Here is a 20,646-nt window from a genome sequence, read left to right as displayed (position 1 = left end):
AAGTGGTTCTCTCTACCTACTGACAGGGCACACTGCACTCACTCCAATGACCTGTAAACATGGGGGATCCCACACAGAAAATGACACTGTAAGAAAGCTTAAGTGTTAGAATTTAGACAAAGAACCGAAAAACTGTACCAAAAGAGATGAACCAATGAACCAGAGTTCATGGTGATCCACTCCTTCCCAGCTCTTCCTTCCCTGGCACCACTGAAGTCCACAATGGAGGGGGAGTTGTAGGACAGAACTATAGACTGTGTCCACTCCCCCCTCCTCCAACCAAGTTCATATGTTGAACTCTAATACCCAGTGTGAGGGTATCTGGAGGCAAGGCCTCTAGAAAGTGATTGGGTCATAAGGGTGCCACCTTCATGGGTGTCTTTATTAAAGAAGCCGCAGAGGACTCCCAGGTCCCTTCAACCATGTGATGGCTGTCCACGAACCAGGGATTGGTCCGTCACTGGAGACCAACTGTGCCAGCACCTTGATTTTGGACTTCCCAGCCTCCAGAAATGTTAGAAATGAACTTCTGTTGTTTATAAGGCATCCAGTCTATGGTATTCTGTTACAGCAGCCCCAACGGATTAAGACAGACAACTATTGCACAGTCTGGTTTTTGCTTTCTTCATATCTCAGGATAGCAGTTAATGGACCATATAGAGATAAGATGCTGACCTCACTAAGGATACTTCTACTCCAAATGGACTGCTGAGAGTCCTTTAAGAAGTACCCCTTCCTGGGGCACCTGGATAGCTTAGTCATTGGGCATCTGCCTTTGGCTGAGGTCATGATCCCAGGGTCCTAGGATCAAGCCCCACATCAGGCTCCTTGCTCAGCAGGGTGCCTGCTTCTCCCTCCCACTCCCCCCTGCTTGTGTTCCCTCTTTCTGTGTCTCTCTGTCAAGTTAAAAAAAAAAAAAAAAGGTAGTACCCCTTCCTAAGAGAATTGCTCTGGCCTGGCTTGCCTCCAGAACTGGGACCCACATTTTAGTTGTCCCAGATGTGGACTTAGTTTTTACTTCCCCATCTCTCACAGAAGTCCTGCTTCTCCTCTGGGACAGTCCATCCCTCCATACTAATCCTGAACTACCATGTCTGAAATTAGTCCAAATCAGATTCCTAGGAGATACAAAAATTTTTTATTTCAGTACACATCTACAGCATTCATATATCCTGGTCTGGGGCAGGGGAAGGAGAGATGTCCATAGTTTTCCTTGTCCCTAAAAGAGGGTTAAATAATTAAGTCACCCTTCACTCACAGTACAGACCCTCAGAAGGCCCAGATCCTGAGCTTCACACAACAGTATATAATGGTAGGGCTCACCCTGCTCCAAAAAAGCTCCAATGGCCTGCTTCCAGGAAGGCAAACCTTCTGTTCCTTTGTCTCTTGTGCACCCATAAGGACACAAAATCCTTTTGTTTGGCCAGGCACATGTTGGTGAACCCCAGGAGAATGTATCCGAGTCTCCATCTATAGCAACTGTACTAGGCCTTGGATACCCCATTTTGGAGCATCCCTGAGGTCAGTCGCTGGAGGTACTGCTGACGCAGAGGGGGCAACTGGGGATAGAGCTCAAAGCCTTCTGGGAGGGCAGAATTAGGGAGCTTATAGTGGAGGAGGTGATGCCGGAGACCCTGCAAAAAGGGAAGAAATTTTATGAAGTATCTACTGAGATCTTGTTGAGATCTCTGTCCCCCAAGACCTACTATTTCCCCCCATCCAGGATGTGCGCCATCCTACCTCATCTGCCAGCAGCCAAGTTTTCTGCAGCATGCTTCTGCGGGCAGCCTTGACCTCCTCCTAGAGGCAGAACAGGGAGGGAGAGATGGCACTGGGCCCAGGGCTGACACCCATCACTGCCCTCATCCAACCCTCATGTCCTTCCCAGCTGACCCGGAGGCAGCTCAGCTGCAGTCTCTCTTACACCCTCTGGTGATGGGGATGTTAACTTACTGAGCTCTTGGGGTCCTGGGAGAAGATGAAGCTGTTGACATGAGCCATGGCCACAGCATAGAGCACAGGGCACCAACGTGGACAGAGAGCACCAGTAACCAGAGCCCGGAAGTAGAGCTGAAGAAGGGCCAGGTTGTCTTCGGGAGGCTCTGTATAGCACTCCAAGGACACAGGCAGCTGTGACAGGGGGAATGAGACCTGCTGACGGGAATGTTTATCATGGGACAACAGGGTGGAGGCCTGATGGTCACCTGAGCCAAATCGTGAGGCAGAAATAAGGCCCTGGAAAGACATTCATTCCTGTCTAGCATAAGAACGGAGGTTAAAGACTAAAGAGCTGGGGGTGCCTGGGTGGCTCAGTGGGTTAAGCCGCTGCCTTCGGCTCGGGTCATGATCTCAGGATCCTGGGATCGAGTCCCGCGTCGGGCTCTCTGCTCAGCGGGGAGCCTGCTTCTCTCTCTCTCTCTCTGCCTGCCTCTCCATCTACTTGAGATTTCTGTCTGTCAAATAAATAAATAAAATCTTTAAAAAAAAAAAAAAAGACTAAAGAGCTGGGAAGCAGGGGAAACTGGGAAATTGGGAAGCAGTAGTAAATTTCTACTGCCTACCACTACTTGTTTAATCTGCTTAAAATTAAACTTTCAAAACTTTCATATTCAACTGCTCAATTTTATTATGAAACCTTTCTAAAGTTCTTTTTTTTTTTTTAAGATTTTATTTATTTGACAGACAGAGATCACAAGTGGGCAGAGAGGCAGACAGAGAGAGAGGGGAGGAAGCAAGCTCCCTGCCGAGCAGAGAACCTGATGTGGGGCTCAATCCCAGGACCCTGGGATCATGACCTAAGCCGAAGGCAGAGGCTTTAACCCACTGAGCCATCCAGGCACCCCTCTAAAGTTCCTTTTCTTTGGACCAGTGACTCTCTAAAAAAATCACTCTCAATTCCATGCAGAAATGATTATGAGAGGGGCACCTGGGTGGCTCACTCAGTACAGCATGCAACACTTGATCTTGGGGTTGTGAGTTCGAGCCCTACATTGGGTGAAGAGATTATTTTAAAGAATAAAATCTTAAAAAAAAAAAAAAAAGAGGGATGCCTGGATGGCTCAGTTGGTTAAGTGTCTGCCTTCAGCTCAGGATCCTAGGGTCCTCGAATCAAGTCCCACATCGGCTCCTTGCTCCTTGCTCAGTGGGGAGTCTGCTTCTCCCTCTCTGGTTCCCCCTGCTTGTGCTCTGACAAATGAGTAAATAAAATCTTAAAAAAAAAAAAAAGACATGATTATGAGAGAAAGAGATAAAGTTTATATCCAGTGGTGTTTATCATAGTGTTACTTCAAATAGCAAAAAATTAGAAAACCACTGTTGCTGGGAAGGGCAGAGGGAGAAGCAGATTCCCCGCTGAGCAGGGAGCCCAATGTGGGTCTTTTTTTTTTTTTTAAGATTTTATTTTTATTTTTTTTTTCATAAGATTTTTTATTTCTTCATGTCACAAGTAGGCAGAGAGGCAGGCAGAGAGAGGGGGAAGCAGACTCCTCGCTGCGCAGAGAGCCCAATGCGGGGCTCGATCCCAGGACCCTGAGCCGAAGGCAGAGGATTACCCACTGAGCCACCCAGGTGCCCCTAAGATTTTATTTTTATTATTTATTTGACAGAGCACAAGTAGGCAGAGAGGCAGGCAGAGAGGGGAATGGAAGTAGGCTCCCTGCTGAGCAGAGAGCCCAATGCTAGGCTCGATTCCAGGACCCTGGGATCATGACCTGATTCGGGGCTTGATCCCAGGACCCTGGGATTATGACCTGAGCTGAAGGCAGAGGCTTTAACCCACTGAGCCACCAAGGTGCCCTATTTTTTAAAAATTCTTAAAAATATTTTAAGTTTTCGGGGTACCTGGGTTGCTCAGTGGGTTGAGCCTCTGCCTTCAGCTCAGGTTGTGATCCCAGGGTCCTAGGATCGAGCCCTGCAGGGAGCCTGCTTCCTCCTCTCTCTCTCTCCCTGCCTCTCTGCCTACTTGTAATCTCTCTCTCAAATAAATAAAAATCTTAAAAAAATTTTTTTTTATGTTTTTTCTTTAGTTCTTTATATAAAAGACTTATTTTATATATGATAAATGTATTTATTAAAATTTTTATATTTTAAGTTTACCAGAAAAAGTTATAAAGAAAAAAAAAACCCAAACCTTAAGAAAGTTAACTCTCTACAGCTTATACAAGTTTAACCATTTAGTCTGATTTTTGAGGCTCTCTAAGACTTTATTAGGCTTGTTACCAAAAAGTTCCTAAACTGAAATCTGGCTCCTCCTCCTTCCCACCCTGTTATATTCTTTCCTGCCTCTGAGCTTTTGCTGATGGTGTTCCACTAGGGACATACTGTCCTTATCCCCAACATAAAATTCTACCCATCCTTCAGTACCCAAGTCAATCCCTGCTTCTTCCCCAAAGCTTTCTCCTTATGGGAAGCCAACTTTGATCTTTTCCTTTCCTGAATCCTGACCTAACATCTAAAATGTGAATAACTTGGGACACCTGGGTGGCTCAGTTGGTTAAGCAGCTGCCTTCAGCTCAGGTCATGATCCCAGTGTCCTCGGATCGAGTCCCACATCGGGCTCCTTGCTCAGCAGGGAGCCTGCTTCTCCCTCTGCCTCTGCCTGCCATTCTGTCTGCCTGTGCTCGCTCTCTCCCCCTCTCTCTCTCTGATAAATAAATAAAATCTTTAAAAAAATAAATAAATAAAATAAAATGTGAATAACTTAGAACTGTTAGGTTTTACTATGTCTCTCATCTAGATTGTGGCTTGCTAATAATAACCAATACATCCTATATGCCAGATACCCTTTTAAAGCCTTTCCATGATTCTGTTAATCTCGTCAAAATTCCCCAGAAGGTAAGGAACCTGAGGACCACCAAAGCTCCCCACTGCTCAGGACTCCCTCCCAGGCCCAGCACAGGAAGGCCACAGCAGGTTCTGCTGGCCTGAGAAAGTACCTGGGTCAGAGGCAGGCCCAGAGCTCGCAAGGCTCCCACATGCTCCCCAAAGAGGGCAAGGCGCAGAGTGACGCTGAACCGGCGCTGCAGGGGAAGGAGCACCAGGGCTCCAAAGAGGTGGTCCCCATAAGAGACAGCCTCAAAGTGCTCCAGGAAGCTGGCATAGAGGTCAGGGAAAGACGCCAGGCCAGGAAGTGGGCAATCCAGCTTGAGGTCCAGCAGAACTTGAGGCTGGCAGAGCCGGGCCAGGAGCGTGGCCACCAGATGTTGTACTGGGGTCTCCCGGAATAGTTCACTGTCCACAAGGAACACACACATGAGCCGTGCCAGGCGGGCGGCGGGAGGCACGGCCCAGAGGGCCTGAGGGCGCCAGCTCTCCAGGACCAGCACCCACTGCAGAGCCCGCAGAGCCGTGCCTATAGTGTCAGCAGGAGGGAGCCCCAGGGAAGTGTCTGCAGCCTGGTGGTAGAGGTGGATCAGTGGCAGGAAAGGCCAGTCGGTGGGCAGCAGCGGCTCCTTCGGCACAGGGAGCAGCAGGCCGGGGACTCGCTGCAGCTCCCCTCGGTATGAGGCCTGCGAGGCTAGCAGGCTGGCTCGGGCCAGTGAACAGTGGGTCAGGTAGCAGCTGCGGATGCTGGGGAGGTCCTGGCAGGCCTGAGCCAGCAGAGCGCCTCGCCCACACCCCGAGTCCTTGTTGTTCCCTAAGGACAGCCGGTCAGAGAAGTCAGCTGCCTCCAGACCCCCTGATGCTCTTTCCCTGCAATAGAACCCAAAAGCCCAAAGTGACCGCTTGAACCACAGTGCTCTGGACACCATGCCAGCTCTCCAGGGCTTCCCAGAGGTTCCAGGTCAATCCTGCTCTTCCCTGTTCCCTAATCACTTTCTATGTAGTGCATGCAGTAATTAAGAGGGTGGGCATCAGAGTCCACTGCCTAGGGACAGGCTAACGGGGCTTCTCTGTGCCTCAGTTTCCTCACAGTAAAATGGGGATAACAGTACCTATCGCATAGTACAGGAAAACACAAGAGAAGTACTTAAGAAGTGGCCAGGTACAGAGTAAGCACTCGGTCCCCATTAGCTCTTACGTGTGTACAGCTAGTTTATACGCCACTTCTTAGCTGAGCGGTCATACGGGAATCTCAGTTATTCTCTAGCATGGGTATCTTCATCCCACTTTACTGATGAGAAACAGAAGCTCTGACACGGAGAGCACAATCCACGAAGAAAGAGGATTAAACCCAGGGCCCCTGGCTCCACATTCAGGGCTGCTTCATCAACACCCACAGCAGCCTCTGAAAGGGCCGAGTTGATGTCACCAAGCCTGGACTCACGGGAGGAACTCCAGACGGAATACACAGCTCAGCAGGAGCTCATGGGCAAGGTGCTCACTTCCGGGCAGCAGTCGGCTCAGCAAGGCCAAGACCAGACTGTGATAGAGGGCAGTGTTGATGGCCAGATCTGGCTGGACTGTTGCCTACGAACAGAGAAGCGGGGTATGAGAGGGACAGAACAGAGAGATGTGAGGACACGTGCACAGAGGATAGCTACCCAAATCATAGGCATGTCTAGAGCAGAGGAGGGTGTGTATGGACTGCCAGAAGCAGCACAAGCTCCAAAGAAGGTGGGGAGGGGTAGTGGTTAATGGGAGGTGGGGGGAAGGACAGCGGTACGGAGGATTGGGCTGTACCTACCGCTTTCTGTGCCAGGATGAGTGCCAGGTACTGCAGGTGGTACTCGTGGCGCAAGGCCCACGCAGAGAAGGGCGTGAAGTGTGGGGCGGCCATGGGAGCCAAACACTGGAGGAAGTAGTTCTGGAGTCCCGGGGCAGCCAATATGGCAGCCAGCTAAAGGAAAGAAACAGTTCTGAAGGGACTTTGATCTTTCCTGGGGTTCCTCAGGCGGCTGCCCCTTCCCCAGACAAACTCACAGAAATGGGGGCTGGCAGGAGAGACCTCCCTTCCCCCAATGGTACCTTTTGTTTTGACTCTTCCCGTATAGCCACTCCATGCCCCTCACCGCCCTGCCTGACCCCAAACCAGGCGCCTAGGTCTCACCTGGTCACACAGCCCCTTGTGGATCCGGGCCAAGGTGTTGAAAAGACAGAGAAGGGCAGTGAGGAATGGGAACGGTGAGGCTGAGCCAGCCAAACTGAGAGAGAGGCGGCCTCCTGTGCTGCCCAGTGACACGAGGCTGGGGAGAGCTTCAGGGGCCCGAACACAGAACTGCGGGTTGCAGAGAGGGGAGCAGCTCCTGGAGGCAGAATGAAGGAGCTGAGAGGGCTCTGGCCTGATGTGTGCCAGGCCAGGAAAGAGCTGCTTGGTCTGCCACCAAGGCCAGCAGGAACCTGGCTATATGGACCAGTACCCACACTCCTCAGAGCCCTCAAGTGCTGCCTGCGAGGGAGTCAGGTTTCTTCTGGCTGAGAGGTTCTATTTGGGATGGATGAGGGAGCTAGACCCAGGAGTCCCACAGGGAAAGAAGCTGCCTCCTCCCCGCTGCTCCCACTTCCCAACCTCCCCCCCCACAGTACATACCCAAAAGTACATAATCCTCCCCCCTACCCCCACTTCCCAACCTCCACCCCCACATACAGTACATACCCAAGAGAATCCCAAAGGCTGCCCAGAGTGGGTGTGTGCAGCAAGGGTAACAGCAGGCTCTCTGACAGGCGCTCCATATCCTGTAGCCAATCCCCTGGGCACAGGCTTGGCTGGGGGACCAAGGAGCTCACTGAGCTAAGAGCCCAAGACACCCGTTCTCCTAGACCCTGGGTCCCCAGGCCAAGCCCATTACTATAAGAGCCCAAGAGTCAAGTGTTTGGAGGCTTCTGCCTTCTGACCCTCTGGAGAGAAAAGACCCGGAGGTTGTCCCAACACCCACTGTCTTCCTCCAGGGAGACAGAGCTGCTACTTGGGGGAATCTGATCCCACCAACACAGCTCCTTTGTAGCTCCAACGGATGTGGAGGGGGAAAAAGGAAGAAAGGTGGGAGGAAAACCACGGAGAGCAGGAAAAAGCAGAATGGGGAAGGAGGGGTGGAGAGGTGGAAACAGAGAGGGAGATGGAGGGTGGTGTGTAAAGACAGAGGCAGGCATGCAGGACAAAGAGAAAGGTTGGCAGGCCACACTCACCTGCTGGCTCCAGGCCTGGTAGTATGCATCCAAGAAGAGCAAGCAGGCAGTGGGCACTGGGCCCAGGGCCTGCCACATCTCAGGTCTGGGCAGCAACTTCAAGGTCTGTCTTAGACAGGGCTCCACAAGAGGCTGGAGCCCGGACACCTGTGTCCAAGTGATTGAGGAAGGGGTGGCCGACACACTGGCCCCAGCACTGTCACTACAGGAGAGCCAAAAGGGGTCACAGTGAAGGTCTGGATGCCTCGGGGCCCCCATAAGCTCTACCCACCTTCTCCCTCTGAAGGAGTGCTTCTCCCCATTTTGGAGCTCAGAGCTATCTATAACCCACCTGCTGGGTTCAGGGGTGGTGCTGCTGGTGGCCAGGGTCAGCTGGGCAAGGAGAGTGAGCAAGGACGCTATCCGCTGCATGGACAAGGGCCGAGCAGGCTGTGTGCTGAGTTCCTCTGGCACGGCCTGCAGGGCCCGCATCAGCACTGGGTACAGCTCCCTGGGAGAGAACAGTTATTATCCATCAGTGTATAAAGACCCTGCATGGGGAAACAGGAGACACAAGGCAGGGCGCTCCCCCAGGGATCTGCAGGCTGGTTAAGGTGGTTCCGGAGGCAGAGGCCCCAGATGGGTACTTGTGGAAGGCTTCAGAAGGAAGGAAGGCTGGGGGCCAAAGGGAAGGAGGTAGACCTTTCAGGCTTCCTCCCAACAGGGGATTTAAATCGGATTTCACCAAGCTACCGAGGCTCTCGTGCACAGAATATGGTTACCTCAGCTTTGTTCTACTGTCCCCTGGCTAGTCCTGGCCCCCAGACTTCCTTTGTTCCTCCCAGAATCCCCTCCTCCTCTTTCTCAGCATCCTTCTGAGCTGGACTCATTGAGCAAGGATGGGCCATCAGATTAGGCCCGAGTGCACAACTGGAAGGGTCTACAAGGGAGCCTCCTCCCATTTCTCCTCACCTGTAAAGGTCAGCACCTTGGCCATAGGAGGCAGCCACAGCCCACAGACGGAAGGCCTCGCTGCTCAGAGCCTCAGCTTCCTCTAGGGGCAAGGCCATTTCCTGGGGAGCCTCTGCTAGAAAGCGGCTCAGGCGGCTCCGAAGATCAAAGCTGCTCAGCTGAGGGCGAGAGGGCAGAGTCTGGCATCCCATTTAACTGCAGGCCCAAGCAGCCTCAGGTTCTCTTGCTATGGCGATGGGCTCAATTCAGCCCTGCTCCAGGCCCCTCCTGTGCCACGGGGTCTTTGCTCTGGGCCAGGATGAAACTACCTCAGCCATCCCTCCCTCCCCTCCTTCTTTCTAGCAAGCACTTGCTAGACACCTTTTCTAGGGCGACTAGGCTATGGGTGATGGCTGCCCATCTCTACGTGGCTCTCCTGGTCAGGGAAGAGGGAGCCTTTTAGGTAACGAAAGTACAGTGGGCCTAGAGAATACACTAGATTCCAAGTGACTAGGTTTCCGGCTGGTGGTTCCTATTGCATTTCAGAGCAACTGGATCAGAGGTGAAGAAGAAGATGGCATGAGCCAGTTACCCAGAGCCCAGAGGCCATGCTTAGCCCCCAGCCCAGCCCTGTCATCAGCCCTTTATCTCTGCACCTTCATCTTGCTCACCAGTCGGGCAGCGATGTTCCTACCAGCCGAGGCCAGGACACGAAGCAGTTTCATGGCAGCGGCACAGGGCACTCTGTGTAGGCTGGGGGCAGGCCCCGCTCTCATGGGGTACCAGCTGGTGGGCAGGAACTCCCGAACCACGGTCTCTATTAGCCGAGGGCACTCTAGGACCTGTGGAGAAGAGGAAGAAAAGGGAGGCAGGGAGGCTGAGGGTCAGGCCCAGGCCCAGCTAGGCTCTTTGCCCATTCCCCGTCTCCTCTCCTCTTTCTCACCCTTGTGGCTGACTCCAGGGAATGCCGGGCCAGACGGATGAGCACAGCTAGGATGTCAAGGACCACAGAAGGTGCTGGGCAGGTGACCTCTAGCAAGTAGCGCAGCCGAGGCAGCAAGTTGGTAGCCAGAAGCCCCTGGTGATCAGAGATAAACCCAGTGCCACACACAGCTCGGCCCCAAGCCCCAATGACCATTCCTGCCCAAGATGTGCTTGCCCTGTGGGGGCACTGATGTGGAGCAGTCTGTTGAGTGTCCAACTCTTGACTTCAGGTCATGAACTCAGGGTTGTGGGATCGAGCCCCATGTTGGGCTTTGCTCTGGTCATGGAGCCTGCTTGGATTCTCTCTTTCTGCACCACCCCCCATCCCCAAAAGACATGCTCGCCCTCAAGGTTGGGGGACAGGTGCAACTGCCCAGCATCTTTACCTTGATGACATCGTGTCGAGCCAGGTCAGATGGAGGCCGGTTTCCTTGCTCTGGGCTCTTCCTTTTTATTTTCTCTGCTGGAGGCTCTTCATCTTCATCCTCATCGTCCTCGTCTTCCTGGCTGGGCATCAGAGGGAACACCAAAGCTCCACGGTACCAGGAGAAGGTGCTGTCAAGGAGCTCCTGCCATAGGGAAGAGAAGGGGGTGGGAAGAAGAGGAAGGAGTCAGGCCCCAAAAGGGCCTAGGAATAGTCAGCAGAAGCCTTGCACTAAGAAAAGAAAACAAGGCTGTTGGGTGTAGGGGCTCTTAGGAGAAGACAGTGCCGCTGCCATCCCCTTCTCTGCTCTGCTGGGCAAAGCCTTTGCAGTGGGGGTGTGCGCAGGAGCAGGGGGTAGGGACCCTGATGCCTCCAAGCTCCATGTCTATCCCTGTGCACCTCATCTCCAGGAGCCACCAGCAGAGCCCGAAGAGCCCGGACGGCAGCTGCAATGACTCCATCCACTCTGTCATCCAGGGAGAAGCGCAGCAGGAAGAGGAAACCAGCATCCAAAAGGAGGCGCAGGACACTGCCCACTAGCCGGTCCCCGAACTCACCAGCCTGTGCCTGGGGGGCAGGGGAATACCTGGCTGAAGATGCTGAAGTTATAGAGTCTTTGTCCTAAGCCCTACACTTGCCCACCGATGACCCTGGGTTTGTCCCATTCCCAGTCTGCCTCCAGGGAGAGCGGCTATATGGGGTCCTGGGGTCGAACCAAAAGGAGGTGGGGAAGTCTGAGGTCGGGGTTAGGGGGCGAGGCATGGGGGCAGGCAGAACCGGGCGGGCAGTCCACTCACCCTGCCGATGACCTGGGCCAACACGTGCAGCGCTAATGCTCTCTGCTGGGACACCTGGCTGCGTGTCAGGTGGAAGAGCTCCTGCAGGGAATACCCTGCTCTCTGGGGCAGGAACAAGAGGTCAGAAGAAGCCAACCCACGGGGCAGCAACCCCCAAACAATAAACAGAAACCCCTATATTCCTAGGCACTGTGTTAGTTGTCATGGGGAAGACAAAGTTAAGTAAGTGGTTATCTCTTGCCTCTTCTCTCCATGGAGAGAAACTGGTAAAGAAGGTAAGATTTGCACATAAGTAACCATGGCATAAAGCAGACAGGGAGAAATGCAGCAATCTGTATTTAACTTGCAACAAGGGAATTGGAGAGAGAGAAAGGGGGAATGTGGGGGCGCCTGGGTGGCTCAGTGGGTTAAGCCTCTGCCTTCGGCTCAGGTCATGATCTCAGGGTCCTGGGATCGAGCCCCGCATCAGACTCTCCGCTCGGGGGAGCCAGCTTCCTCCTCTCTCTCTGCCTACTTGTGATCTGTCTGTCAAATGAATGAATAAAATCTTAAAAAAAGGGGGGGGCAATGTGGAAAAGTGGTGTTGTCTCAGTGGGTAGAGGGAGCTTCCAATGCCTGGAGCCCTGAGCCCGGAGGTCCCTGAGCACACTCTGTATGCGGGGGAGAGAGCACCACAGCGGTGAGGCGGGAGTGAGAAGGCAGAGCTAGAGGGTCAGGAGGCAGACACTATTGAAGGGCTGCCTCGCCAGGCTAACGAGCCAAGACTATCCCATGGGCAGAAGGGAGCTAGGAAACTTTCCAAGGCAAGGTGTGGCCTGGGCTGGCCCAGAGGGAATCAGTATGGCCGTCCCTTGAGGGCTGGATGGGAAGACATGGTGACCAAACAGATAAGAGGAAGCAAGCCTCTTCTGTAGAAAGCACCAGGGGAGGTGACAGACATAAAACTGGCAAGTTCGGGCAAGACTGGAATGTGAAGGGAAGAGGAGAAACATTTTGAGCTTAAGAACCTATGGACAGCAAGGCCACGAAATGGAACAGGCTACAGAGAAGGCCCAAGGCAAGTAACCAGAGGTCCCCTTCCATACGGCAGATAAAGGCACTTGCTGAGAACTGCCCAGTCCTCCCTCGGCCCATGCCTCACCTCTGCCTCTTCTCCATGGTGGTGTAGCCCCAGATGGGTGGGCAGGTCCACATCGGGGGCCAGGAGCTCTCCCTGAAGATTAAATCGGGCTTGCATCCTCTAATGGGAAGAGAAAGAAGACTGTAGGCTGGGGACACAGCAACTTCCCTACACCCACTCCTCACCCTACCAGGGGACAGGCAGGGTGATGGGAGAGGAGGAGGATTGCAAAGGAGACATGTTCCTCAAGCTCCAGGAGTTTGGAAAAGGGCCTGAGTTTGGGTGCAAGAGCATGGGAGAAAGAACAAGTGATGTGGTCCCAATGGGTAGGGCTTCCATGGCCACTCCCAGCCTGCTCCCCGCCTCATAGGCTGGCCAGCCCTCCTCACCTCCTGCGTCCGCTTCTTTCGGAGCGGAGGCAGATCCTGGGTCCAGTGCAGCTTCTCCAGCTCCACGGTGTCCATGTGCACCCATTCTTTGTCGGGGGTCACAGGCAGGGCCAGAGCTAGGGAGATGGAAGTGGAACGATATTCCCTAAGGAGCTCAGCTCACTGATCCCCTGGGGTCCCAGCCATTACCCCGCAGCTGCCACACCTACCTCTGCCCAAGGGTCCGGCAGCTACCGCCTTTAACTAGAGTTAAGTGGCACAGCCCAGGGGCTGGAACTCCCAGGAACTGGGCAAATATCTCAGATATGGCAGAACACACCCAGGCCTGGGCTCTACCCTTTGCTGACCCCAAGTACTTGCTGGGAGGGGCAAGAGAAAGAGACGAGGTAAAGGAAAGGAGAGAGATGGAGCAAAGGAGGAAGGGAGGACCATATATATCAAGGAAAACACAGTTCTCTACTGCCTAGTACTGACCTTTTTTTTTTTTAAATTCATTTATTTAACAGAGATCACAGGTAGGCAGAGAGAGAGGAGGAAGCAGGCTTCCTGCTGAGCAGAGAGCCTGATGCGGGGCTCGATCCCAGGACCCTGGCATCATGACCTGAGCCAAAGGCAGAGGCTTTAACCCACTGAGCCACCCAGCCGCCCCCAGTACTGACCTTCTAAAGAAGCAGGGGAGTGGGGCATTGAGGGGCAGCAACCCTGCTTCTGTGGGGCAAGATACAGAAACACACATCCGGGAAACCCTCCTTTTTCTCAAAACCCCAACCCTCACCTGACCTGCTCAGCTGGCCTGGAGCTCACTGAGGGGCAGGAGCTTCCTGGCTTTCATAATCTAATTTCTTCTTTTGTTAATTACTAATAAAATAATCCAGGTCCTGGGAAATGAGTGCTCCCACTGGCCTTTCTGCTTTAGGTCTGGCATGTTCCTAAGACTTGCGTCAGCCTCTTCTCCCATTGCCCCGGCCCTGCCATCTCCCCCCTCAGCGTGGACAGCGGAGGCAGAAAACCGTGGGGTGGACAAAGCCAGAGCTGGGGTGGATGGGTGGTGGGTGGAGATGATCTGCTGTGGGAGGGTTCAGCTTCACATCCTGTTGCCACTTACTGGGGGAGGGAGAGAAGGAGCATTAACAGGACAAGAAAACAGGAAGCACAGGAAGAAAGAACATACATATCAACAAATAAAGACTGATTTCCAGACAATAATGAAGATTAATGTTAGATGTGCAAGGACAGAGAAGATTCTCTTTTCCCATCTGCCAGGCCTAGAAGAAGGGATACTTTCCTCTACTTTTATTCCCCCAAAGATGTCCCCTTTTGTCCAAACCTGGGGCTCTTGGATCCAGATCTTCTTCCTGCCTGGGCTCACTTGCAAAAGTTGGCACAATGGGTTCCTCTCCAGTGACCTCAACAGAGGGTCCTCCTGGCCTCTGCTCCTCTGTGGTCTTCTCTCCTGCTTGCTCATGGGTGTGGCTGGGAGACCTCAGGAAGGCAACCAAGCTGGGATCTAGAGGAAAGAATGGGAGAGTGAGTGGTGACAGATCCTCCCCAGGCTCCTGTAGACCTGAAACCTGCTGAACACTGCCTCTCTGCCGGTGCCAAGGCTAGGACAAGCCCCTTCCCACACCTGGCCTGAGCCCCCTGGGTTCTCTTGGGAACTCAATGACCCATACCTGTCACTAGGACCTACCCACCCAGCTTTCTGTCCATTCTTCTCAGTCCTCTGGCCCACCCAGGTTCCTGCCCGCCCCTGTGCTTGGCCCCAGGTCAGAGGCCCAAGGGGTGGCTGTGGAATAAATGAATGAATGCTGAATAGGGCCCAAGAGAAGGCATTTCAGGGAACCATTTCTCTGGCTTTCAGCTAATTTATTTACACACAAATATTTACTGGAACCTAATCTATGTATGTTCTATGAAGGCATTAAGTACACAGTTTGGGACAAGCCCAAAGTACAAGTGGTACTGTGGGGGTGAACAGAAACCAGGAAGGTAGGGTGTGCTACGAACATGTCACAGCTGTGCTAGAGAGGGCGCAGCTATCACACAGCATACGTATCCTAGAGTAGTACAGCATACACAATATAGTGGTTCAGAGCAGGGCCTGTCAGACCCGAGACACCTAGGTTTATATCTCATCTGTGCTCCTTACCAGTCACGTGACCAGAGGAGAATTTCTTCAAGTTTTGAGGCTCGGGTTTTTTTCCTAAGTAAATGACTCAAATACTAGTATATACTAGTATACTACCTACCTTCCAGGACCTATTTGAAGACAGAATGAAATAATGCATTCAAATACCCAGCAAAAGGTCTGGCCCTCTCAGCAGGCCTTCATCAGTGAGTAGTGGTTCTTTCCAAGACCCGGCCCGGCAGGAAGCCTGGCGTGCCATACCGAGCTGAGCCAGCAACTGCTGCTGCTCCCGCAGGATCTCCTCAGGGGCCATGGCGTGCAGTTTTGCTATATTCTCTTCATGGATGGTCTGGGCTTCCTGCTCAGCATTCTTGCTCCCGAGCCCCTTCCCGGTGACCAGATGGGGTCCCTGGAAGCCACAGCTGCCCCAGGGAAGCTGGGAGCCCTGCTCCCGAGGTGTGAGTGCTTCACAGGAAGCAGCACCTGGAACAAGTGTACCATCGGTTTCACTGCCTTGCCTCAGCTGGGCCTTCTGGCCCTCTCCCCTAACCCCATTAGTCCTGGAGACAGATGGAGACCCCAGAGATTTCCCAGGCACAGAGCAGAGACATCCCTTTGCCCACCCTCCCACCCCCCAGTAAGACAAACACAGGCTGGATTAGGTAGAGACCTCTCCACTCATTTTTCCCCTTTCTGAGGGATATTTCCCTAAGAAACATCCTACTTTCTGACTCTTTTCTTGGGTGTCCAGGTAGCCGTCTGCCTCCAGAAGCCTGCCCCCAGCTCTTTTGCTAATTAAATCATTACAGGAATTCCAGCCTACATCTTTATTTTACAGTCTCTGACAAACACCTCTGTCTCCTTCCTTTCATCTAGGGTCGAATAATGGCCTGCATTTCCCCTGCACTTAAGATCCGGATGTAGACCCAAGCCACTGGTACTCAATACTGTAAGTGGGGATAATGGACAGCTTTCTCTTTAGATGGCTCAAATGCCATCTAAATACGCCTTCATATTTGACACAGGGTAGACTTATACCCTAAGGTGACTCTATGATTGTGTATTACAAAAAGGCCAAGCTCAAGTCTTTTCAAACCCAGCTTACCATCTGGTGGATCTGGGGTAGACACTTCTCTAACTGGTGGGACACTGGTTTCAGACGTTCTCTTTGCTGCAATTTCTTGGGCAAAGATGCTTCTCTTACCAGATGTTGCAGACTTCCCCTATGGGGCAAGAAGAAAACTCAGAAGACTGATGGCTCACTACCCCCTTTTCTTCTCAACCTCTTTACACTAAGGCCACTGGAACAAAGAGATAAAACAACTTGCTTAGTCTCCAAGGATCACAACCCTAGTCCTCAGAAAAAGCAGGGCTCTACAGGAGGACAGGCCTTGAAGTCTGTCAAATTTGGGTTGGATTTCTGGTTCCTCTACCTATTAGATATGTGATGTTGGACAAGTTACTTATCTTTTCAGGGTCTCAGTGTCCTCATCTGAAAAATGGGGATGATGTTACCTACCTTACAAGGTTGTTATGAGGATTAAGTAATGTGTACAAAGCACTTAGCATGGTGCTGCCTTAACAAGAGAAACTGCTTATCATTTTTCAGATTATCTGCCTGAAGAAGAGGCACTATGAGGCTCACCTAATGTCTCCTAAATACCACCTAAGCACCTTGCCTACCTGTCTCTCCTGTGAGCGATGAAACACAGGGGGGAAAGCAACACCACTGGGCACAGGCAGGTTCACTGCCACTGAACTTGTATCTCGTTCCTGCAGCAACAAAGCACAATGTAGTGAAGATACTGAGATTTCCCCAGGCTGAACACTATCCCACTAGCCCCAATTCTGTATGACTCGGAATCTCTCTAGGGAGTTATGAATGCACCTTGCTTCTTTGGGTACAGTGATTCTAAAGCAGCCCCAAACTGACTTCAGGGGGATAAATTCCCACCTTTCTGAATCACCCTCTACTCATACGGCTTACCACACCCACCCAATATCCTCACTGCCCCAGGATGCCTCATCCCACTCAACCAGGGTGAGACGCACAATAATCTTAGTCAAGACGGCAGTGATGTGCTGATCATGCCTGTTCAGCCTCTCTTCAGGGTCCTCATGTTCAGGCAGGGGGCAGCCAGGGCTGGGTCTAGCTCTCTTCGGGGGAGCAGGGACCAAAGCTGGGGGCGAATCTGGGAGGTCTGAGAAAGAAAAAAACCCCGGATGTGAGGATAGTCATTCTTTCCCAGGAAGAGACTGAGGGCAGGAGGAAACCAAAGAAAGAAAGGCAGCTTCTGCGGGGTCCTGGCTCAAGCTGTGTCACCCTGGGCAAGATATTTAACCTCTGTGAACCTCAGTTTCTTCATATGTCAAATGGGGCTGCAGCGACAGAGGTTATGCACTGTTTGAAATAATGATGGGGAAAAAAATCCAGCCACATCAGGGAGAGGGAGAGGACCCTGAGGCCACACCCTCTCTCTTTCTCAGTCTCACATCCACAGCCACTCACTGTCCAGTGTCACCACATCCCGATGGTCCTGCAGCAGAGGCTGGTCCAGGTTAGTGTTGCCACCTCCCCTACTTCCTTTCTTCACCAGTTGTACTGCTGGAGCTGCACCAGTTGCAAGAAACTGACTCTGGAAGCGCAGCAGGTCCACCTCTGACTCCCCTGGCTTTGGTCTTGACAGCATCTCGACACTAGCTGCTGCTCTCTTGCAGTTCTTTCCAGTACTGCTTTGGTGTGGGGACTGCCTCTCATTCGACCCTACAAACAATAAAGTTGATGTGCCCTCTGCAACTGAACCCTGACTCTCTTTATTGTGCATCAGAAAAGACACATCAACTCATTCCTTCTCATTCATACCTTATTGCCACCCCCTCCCTGTTTAGCCCTTCTTGAAGTCATCAGCCTAATAATATTTACTGCCAACTGAAGATTGTTTACAATCTGTGGATGATAAAAAGTCTCAGGAACGGGCGCCTGGGTGGCTCAGTGGGCGCCTGGGTGGCTCAGTGGGTTAAGCCGCTGCCTTTGGCTCAGGTCATGATCTCAGGGTCCTGGGATCGAGTCCCGCATCGGGCTCTCTGCTCAGCAGGGAGCCTGCTTCCCTCTCTCTCTCTGCCTGCCTCTCCATCTACTTGTGATTTCTCTCTGTCAAATAAATAAATAAAATCTTAAAAAAAAAAAAAGTCTCAGGAACAACTGTAGGGAATCTAAGAAAAATAACATCAGGAGCCAGGCAGATAGGGAATAATGATTCTGTATCAAACTAGAGAGACTATGCCTGGCCTAAAGGTGTTCAAATTATTAAACCAACCAACCAACACTTGGGCTATAAAAGGTCAACATATTAAAATCATCTGTATTTCTATACACCAGCAAAATGAACAATCAAAAAATGAAATTTAAAAAACAATGTCATTTACAATCGCATCAAAAAGAGGAAAATAGGGACGCCTGGGTGGCTCAGTTGGTTATGCGGCTACCTTCGGCTCAGGTCATGATCCCAGCGTCCTGGGATCGAGTCCCACATCGGGCTCCTTGCTCCGCAGGGAGCCTGCTTCTCCTCTAGCCTGCCACTCTGTCTGCCCGTGCTTGCGCTCTGTATCTCTCTCACTCTCTCTCTAACAAATTAAAAAAAAAGAAAAGAGCAAAACACTTAGGAATAAATTTCACCAAAGAAGTACAAGACTTGTACACTGTCGGGTCCGACACCTGCCCCTAGGGGTCTGCGGTCGCCGACATTTCTGGACCACCCGCATCAACAGAGAAATCACCGAGTCTCAAGTTTATGCAGCTTGAGGATGGAGGGCCGCGGCCGGGATCTCCACACCAAAGAGGCCGAGGCCACTCCAGTGCAGAGCAAAGACACTCAGGGAGGTTCCCACAAAGGAACCGGATACGCTGTAGCCAGCCCTCAGCCAGGGAACTCTGAAGTCCGTCCCTCCAGCGTCGCCCCTTACTTACTCTAAGACCTCCTGGGCGCCGCCATCTTGCCCCGCAAGGGCCGCGCTTCCGCCGCCGCCAGATTCGAGCTTCCGCCCCGCACCCCAGCCACGCCTCTCGCTGGTCCGGCTCCACCCCCTCTGGGGTTTGCCAGCTTGGCGCTTGGACGCACACACACCCCTTTTTAAAAAACAGTTTATTTTGTTAAGTGATCTCGACATTCATACTGTGTGGGACCCTAGCTCCACCCCGTGATGGAGAGCCGCATGCTCTTAAGAATGAGCCAGCCAGGCGCCCCTGCACTCGGAACCCTTGAGCGCCAAGATACTGGGCTATCCCTGCCATATCCCACCACGTAGGCTCTTTGCTGACACTGAAAACACTCATCCTTTGGATGTACGGCAGATACAAGCCCTTTTGCACATACGATAACCGTGACAGAGGCAAAGTGTACTTCAGACATCCCTCTGCACTCACCAGCCCGGATAATCCCATCCTAAACCTAGCTCGCGGGCAGCACCCAGAAACCAGCACACACCAAGGTGACCTCCCCTCTGCGTTTATGGGTGAGCAAGAAGGTAAGCATGTAAAAGGAAAGTTGAGGCTTAATGAAGAATTGTAGGAATGGCAGTGGTGAATTGCCCAGGAGGTGATCCCCTTCGTAAGCAGCCCACCTTTGCTCATTCAAGTGTCTCTTCTTGGAAATTCTCCCTTTCTTCTCTCCCACCTCCTACCCCCATAGTCTTTACCTTCCTTTAAGGCCTAGCTGGAAGGAACCCTAAAATCTCTGCCTGCCAACCAGGCCTATTCACTGAACTTTCCATGGAATCTTCCACCATACCACTTGCTGGCTTCTTTGGAATGCATTGCCAGTTATCAGCTCTTGCTGGGTCACCTTTCATAAGTATATGTGCTGTTCTCTTGAATAGACTGTGGGCTCCTTGGGGGCACCAGGCTTTCTTTTTGGCATCCATAGGACTCAGCATCCAGCATATTGCATTGAATTTAGGATCCTTAGTAAATCATTGCTTGACTGAAGACCATCTTAGTGTAGCCAGTGTTAGTCCATTGGTTCTCAAACTTTAGCAGACATGAGAATCACCTTGGGGGCTTATTAAAAACAGACTACTGGGCCTCACCCTCAAGAGTTTCTTTCTTTCTTTTTTTTTTTTTAAGATTTTATTTATTTATTTGACAGAGAGAGATCACAAGTAGATGGAGAGGCAGGCAGAGAGAGAGAGAGAGAGAGGGAAGCAGGCTCCCTGCTGAGCAGAGAGCCCAATGCGGGACTTGATCCCAGGACCCTGAGATCATGTCCTGAGCCGAAGGCAGAGAGAGGCTTAACCCACTGAACCAACCAGGCACCTAAGAATTTGCATTCCTAAGTTTCCAGGTATACTATAGCCTCCTTCTTTAGTTCTCACGGTCTCTGCAGCAGTAAATTTCAGTTACTAGGTTTTAGCCATCCTTGGGGTTCAAAATAGTACTGTACCTGGTCAGAAGTTTTGGGGAGTAAGGAAGGGGAGCTAGAGCTAGAAATCCTGGAAGAACAATAGTAGAAAATCATTGTTTGCAACCACTGATGAAATAATTGTTCCAGGCAATGATCATCAATGACTGATAAAACTATTAGGTAAAAGGTTGATGAGGATTTTATATATGATGGATCAGGTTGCCAATTTATGAATATCACTAAAAGTGAGACTAGTGGACATAATGTGCTCCTGATCCGATGAAACTGGAAGTTATAAAACACCTCCCAAGTAAACCTTCCTGCCAGAAATTGAATGGAATCTAGTGAAGGATCTAGCTCTAACTATTAGTCTACAGGAAATATGTGTGGTAGAGGAACATGTTAAATGAT

General features: G+C 51.8%; 1 protein-coding gene and 1 long non-coding RNA gene across 8 annotated transcripts in view; both read right to left on the bottom strand.

Moving 5' to 3' along the window:
- LOC309867157 overlaps nt 1-20,646 on the bottom strand; it is a 185,002-nt gene that overhangs the window by 119,058 nt on the left and 45,298 nt on the right. The gene's annotated exons all lie outside the window — the stretch shown is intronic.
- On the bottom strand, nt 1,116-19,022 carry RPAP1 (RNA polymerase II associated protein 1). 7 transcript variants are annotated; one of them, XM_082735549.1, is made up of 25 exons: nt 18,804-19,022; nt 17,346-17,600; nt 16,889-17,037; nt 16,520-16,609; nt 15,942-16,059; nt 15,098-15,319; nt 14,036-14,215; nt 12,709-12,824; nt 12,341-12,439; nt 11,200-11,301; nt 10,802-10,969; nt 10,365-10,547; nt 9,938-10,072; nt 9,666-9,836; nt 9,016-9,173; nt 8,396-8,554; nt 8,065-8,266; nt 7,535-7,644; nt 6,989-7,184; nt 6,626-6,778; nt 6,266-6,408; nt 4,935-5,691; nt 1,954-2,204; nt 1,741-1,800; nt 1,116-1,634 (listed from the first exon to the last, which is right to left on the bottom strand). In XM_082735549.1, the coding sequence occupies exons 2-25, from the start codon at nt 17,524-17,526 to the stop codon at nt 1,523-1,525; spliced, it is 4,215 nt and encodes a 1,404-aa protein (XP_082591675.1). In that variant the 5' UTR covers nt 17,527-17,600; nt 18,804-19,022; the 3' UTR covers nt 1,116-1,522. The 7 variants fall into 7 exon arrangements, 5 of the variants coding, with proteins under 5 accessions (XP_082591675.1, XP_082591676.1, XP_082591672.1 ...); XM_082735550.1 differs by having other exon boundaries at nt 1,954-2,130; XM_082735546.1 differs by having other exon boundaries at nt 1,954-2,154; nt 15,005-15,319; nt 18,804-18,882.

The sequence above is a fragment of the Mustela nivalis genome (genome assembly GCF_964662115.1).
Source record: "Mustela nivalis genome assembly, chromosome: 6".
In the NCBI taxonomy this organism is placed as follows: Eukaryota; Metazoa; Chordata; class Mammalia; order Carnivora; family Mustelidae; genus Mustela; species Mustela nivalis.
This window is presented reverse-complemented; position numbering and strand designations above follow the sequence as displayed.

Bases quoted from the DNA above. Each gene is read 5' to 3' on its own strand.
- RPAP1 (XM_082735546.1), bottom strand. From the start codon at position 17,526: ATGCTGTCAAGACCAAAGCCAGGGGAGTCAGAGGTGGACCTGCTGCGC. The intron at 16,060-16,519 runs GTAGGCAAGGTG...CTTGCCCCATAG, and splicing joins ATCGCTCACAGGAGAGACAG to GGGAAGTCTGCAACATCTGG. The intron at 14,216-15,004 runs GTATTTGAATGC...TCTTTCCTCTAG, and splicing joins AGGGCCAGACCTTTTGCTGG to ATCCCAGCTTGGTTGCCTTC.